Consider the following 5,145-nt stretch of genomic DNA (forward strand, 5'->3'; position numbering starts at 1 on the left):
AAATCACTCTTGGGGCGTACACAGCAAAACATGCAGGTCATGACACACGACAACTCTATCTCTTGGAGGGTAAATTAAATGAAGCACGACGAGAAAAGAAGTTGTTTACACCTATACTAAGTTTCAAGGTCACCACACAGTGTGAGAGCCATTCTCGTCTTTGAACAGAAGATACCAGTGTTCATTTAAAGCAAACCATTGTCTGGGAAGACAATAGAAGATGTCTTCTAAGTGTTTACAGCCACATTTCCAGTGATGTGATTAAAAGGCATACAAATGGAACACAATTCGTAGCAGCAAACATCAGATGCCTATTTTTGTCATAATAAAGACTTTCTGTTGAGTATCAAGCTGCTTAATCTGAAAGGATTTATAGCTGCATGTAATTGAACACAGCACATACTGTATATAGTCAAATAATCGTTCAGTCAAGAAAAGGAAACTCTAAGTAGAACCATATAAGGTTCTTCAGCTTGTTCCATCAATAACCCTTTTAAATCCTTTATTCAGGAAAGGGGTTTTAAAGGGTTCTCTGGATTCAAATGGTTCTTACTGGAACCATTAGTGTTACCAAGAACCCTTGAAAAACCCTTTCTTTGGGAAAGAGTTTTTCAGAAGCAAATGGTTCCAGGCTGAACCTCAGCCCTTGTAGAAGAACCCTTTTGGAACCCTTATTTCTAAGAGTGTACCTGCCTCTCTCCTGCAGTATAGACTTCATATTGACTTATTTGCTTGCATGTGGACACTGAAAATTGTTGTGCTTTGGCATTTCAGCTGAAGTGGATGTTTTATGTCTTTTTTGTTATCCATTAAGGTTTTTTAGAAAATCCTCATGCAGTCCATGATCGTGTCACACGCCCCCCCACCAAGTGCAGAATTGTCTCAAACAATACAAGTAGCTTTGGGATTTTCTGATGTAATTGTCTCATGTGCAGCTTAATCCCTACTTGGCTTGTTTTTTTTTTACAGGCTTTAGTGTTGTGTTCTTTCCTGATCTATACATTTACCACACTAATTCCAGGCAACATTTAATGTCTGAGTGATTACAGATCACAAATATATCCTAAATGCTTATACCGAATCCTAATTCTTTATTGGTGGTGCTGGAAAATTCACCCAAACATGTTGACGTATAAATAAAAACAGTTGCACAGCAATAATGTCTTTATTTGATCTTTTCCAATGTGCTCATAGCAGAGAAGTAAACACTTGTTCTTTTAGAAAAGGACATAGTTTGGAGTAACATGAAAATTCTTCAGGGCATTGTTCATTATACAAACAATACATGTTTACTTTATAGACATATGTGTGGTCAAGAGCTGCCACACAGTAATACTGGACTGTTCTCAGTTATTTACACAAGAAAAAAGCTTTAGCCCATTCGGCTATAAATGTAAAGATGAAAATATTGACTGTGTAAGTAATTTTGATGTCCTACTGAATAATATCACAGTTGGTGTGTGTTTGTGTTTGTGTGCGTGTGTGTGTGTGTGTGAGAGAGCAGCAGACAATAAAACAGTTGTAACGTGTTTGGTTTTAACAGTAGCCAAGGGAGAGAAATGTAGCAGAGAAAATAACTGAGGAGAATGCAACGACACTCGACGAGGGAGAGTCAAGCCCTTTTGAGAAAATAGGCATACACACATACACACTGACGATCCCTAACTGGCATTTGGGATAAGATGTGGCAAACTCTTGTTTCATGTTATCACTACACATTATTGAACTTGTAATTTTTTTTTACACACACTCTTGTACAGCATACTTGGTGAGAACCCTCAGACATATGCTTTGAAAAGCCCTTAAAAGTTCAGAGGACCAGCCAAACATTCTCACTCTCCCCAGAATGGCCTTGCTCCCTATAGTTTCTACATTTTTTTGGTCCTCACATAGATATACTTACTTACTTAGCACACACACACGCACGCACACACACACTTTAAGCCTCAGTGGGTGACCAGCTGTCTCAGCAGTACTTCTGTATTCCATCTCGTCTCAGAGGAGGGAGGAGGATGCAAACACTTGCCTTGCAGACCAAATTGAGGCGCCACTATCCATACATTCATCCATACAGTAACAAGTCCTCAAAAAAATAAATAAAAAACCCACAATATGATGAAGAGTTGCCCTTACACTTCCCAGTTTAGATGACCGGGAGCCACACGCAACAATGACGCTGAAATATATCTGTGTAGTATTCGAAGATGAGTTTGATTTTTAGTGAAACAGTTTTGCTACTAAACAGTAAGCAAGGAGCCCCTTCGTCCCATTGGTCCACATATTGGGAGTGTGACGTTATAGAAAGGAACAGAAAAACTGAGACAGAGAGAGAAAGAGACGAGTCATCCCACCATCTCACATCACAAACAACCGTCGTGTGGAGATTGTCAAGGCCTTCGCATTATAGTCATTGAATGAGGTCACATTATAAATCAAGTGTCTCTGTAAACCTTCCGCCTCCAGTGCAACCATTGTGGTGTGCATGCAGCACACTTAACTGTCAGTTTATCATATTAAATGAAGGGAGAAGAAGCCACTGAGGAGGGGGAATGAACCAAAACCACCATCGGAGTCCAAATGCAGCCTGAGAATGGCATTTAATGAAAGCCTTCTCTGAGAAAATCCTTAGTGCTTCAACACTTCAACACCATTATTCTACCTTACTGTGTTCTCTTAAGAATCCCTTCATTTTCCGTGTAATCCCTGAAGGCAAAGGTGTGGAAATGCTCTTTGTTACACAGCTCACAACAAGACTGCAGGGAAAATGTCTATTAAAAATCCAGCCATGCAGGATGCCCCCCCCCCCTCAGAAAGATCGTTTCCATGACTTACAGAGGATCTTCTGGAAGGCTCTACGGAAGTCCTGGTTAAAAATGGTGTAGATGACTGGGTTTAAGGAGCTGTTACAGTAGCCAATCCAGAAAAAGAACTTGAACAGAGTCTCTGGGATCTGGCACGGCTCCCGGCAGATGCCATACAGGCTGTAAGAGAAAAAGAAGGGGAACCAGCACACAACAAATACGCCCATGACGACGGCGAGGACGAAAGTGAAGCGTTTCTCCCTGGCAGCTGAGACTTTCTTGCGGTTGACGGTGCTCCGGCGTTTGCGGCGAGAGGAGAAGAGCTCTATGGACTTAGCACTGGCACGTGACTTCCTGCTGGAGTGTTTGGAGGCAAAGCTGCTCTTCCGACTAGACTTCCTGTCTTTCCTGTCGCCGTGATGTTGTCTGGAGGAAGTAGAATTCTTTTTAGGTTTCTCATCTGAGGAGCTGCTATCGTCAAAGTCATCATCGTGGTCTGCCAGCGCTTGTTGGATTGCGTTCGGTCGAGGCGATTGAGCTGACTGTTCCTGGCAGTGCCCATTCTCATTTTCCAGGTCTTTCCTGCTGCCACCCCTGTTGGACTTTAGTGACCCACCCGGTTCAGCTCGGTCCATCCCATTCTCCAGAGGTGAGTCCACATCCCTCTTCTTCTCTGACATCGTTCTGGTCCTGGTCTTTGCTACTTGGTAGATCCGGATATATACCAGGATCATGATGACACAGGGTGCGAAGAAAGAGCCGATGCTGGAGTAAAGGATGTACCAGGTCTCATCATTAAGAATACACTGGGGACTGGCCTCGTTGTTGGTCCTGTCCATTGATATAAGTGGTGGGAATGAGATGACAGCTGAGATCAACCACACCACCACGATCATCCCTTTAACTCTTTTCGGTGTTCTCTTCAAGTTATACTCTACAGCCTGTGTCACCGACCAGTATCTGTCCAAACTGATGGCACACAGGTGAACAATAGAAGAGGTGCAGAATAAAACGTCCAGAGCCAGGTAGATGTCACACCAGACTTTGCCAAAAAACCAATAGCCCATGAGTTCATTTGCCAGAGAAAATGGCATGACAAGTGTGGCCACCAGTATGTCCGCACTGGCCAGAGAGACAAGAAAAAGGTTCTGGGGTGGTTTCAGAGCTCTGCTCGTTAAAACAGCAATGACAACCAAGACATTCCCGACTATTGTAAACAAAATCAGAAAGCTGATAAGTCCAGCCAGACCCCAGATGGCAAGCTGTGAGTACTGGCTCTGGGAAGTGGCATTAGAGGAGATATTTTCTGCCTCTAGCCCATCTTCCAGGATGGAGCTGTTCAAGAAATCCATTTTGAGTGTTTTTTTTTCTTCTTCTTTGAAGTGTGACTTTGAAAAAAAAAAATAACAATAATAATAAAATTAAAAAAACACTAAAAACAAAATGCAGAGATATCCCTTTGGGACTTCAATGACAAAAATCAACATCAAATGATGTTTTTCTTCTTTCCTCACCTGCTATACTTCACATCCTGCATGCAAGTCTTTCCTTGGGGGGAAAAATGAGAAGGAGTGCCTGGGAGAAAAACAGAAATGTGGTGGCAATATGCAAAGTCCGCTTTTTTTTTTAAGTCCTGGTTCAAAAAATGTGCAGGATGCACAGCAGCAGCAGCACTATTTCCACGGTTAGAGAGCGGACACTCCTCATCTCCTCCTCTCCCATCCCGACTGCGCCCGCATCTCTCCACCTCCGCCTCCCCGTTGTGTCCTGAGAGAGGTTTGTAACAACCACGTGTCTTTTTTTTCCTTTTTTTTCCCATCAGAAAAAAAAAAAAAAAAAAAATGAGATGGAAGGTGTTAGTGAAGGAGCCGCGATATGTTTGGTGAAATAAACCAAATATCTTGATGAGAGGAACTTTATTCGTGAATAATCAATTATGTAAGTCTAAGCTGCTGCTGCTGCTGCTGGTGGAGGGAGGAGTGCGCTTGATTATTCTGCGTTATGGAGCTGTAACTGACTGACGGGCTCAAACTGACAGATGATGAGCGCATCGTCGCTCGTGAGACTTTTGCAGGTCTGTTTCAGCAGGCAGAGTGCGCTGCGGTCCATTTTTAATAGACAGGGTGAGCGGGAGCTGCTTGACGGAGGTCACATTGCTGTCAAACACGCTCAGACTGGCAACAGCAGCAGCGGAGCGCACGCATCGCGCAGCTCTGTCCTTCAGTGCGCGCACACACGCTGGAGGTCAGTGTTGCAACAGTATGAACAAGCGAAGAAAACACACACACGAGCAGCGTGATTATCTATAAGCAATATCATATCTGCGCAAACATCAGGTGAATAG

At 43.2% G+C, this 5,145-nt stretch overlaps 1 protein-coding gene across 1 annotated transcript; it reads right to left on the bottom strand.

The window, feature by feature from the left end:
• Window positions 1-2,806: 2,806 nt before the first annotated feature.
• Window positions 2,807-4,153, bottom strand: adra2c (adrenoceptor alpha 2C; the record flags this gene model as incomplete). The annotated part of the gene is made up of 1 exon (XM_083909608.1): window positions 2,807-4,153. One exon carries the CDS (start codon window positions 4,151-4,153, stop codon window positions 2,807-2,809), a length of 1,347 nt encoding a protein of 448 aa, XP_083765734.1.
• Between the last annotated feature and the right edge of the window lie 992 nt (window positions 4,154-5,145).

This window comes from Microchirus variegatus (genome assembly GCF_963457635.1).
Source record: "Microchirus variegatus genome assembly, chromosome: 23".
Classification (NCBI taxonomy): Eukaryota; Metazoa; Chordata; class Actinopteri; order Pleuronectiformes; family Soleidae; genus Microchirus; species Microchirus variegatus.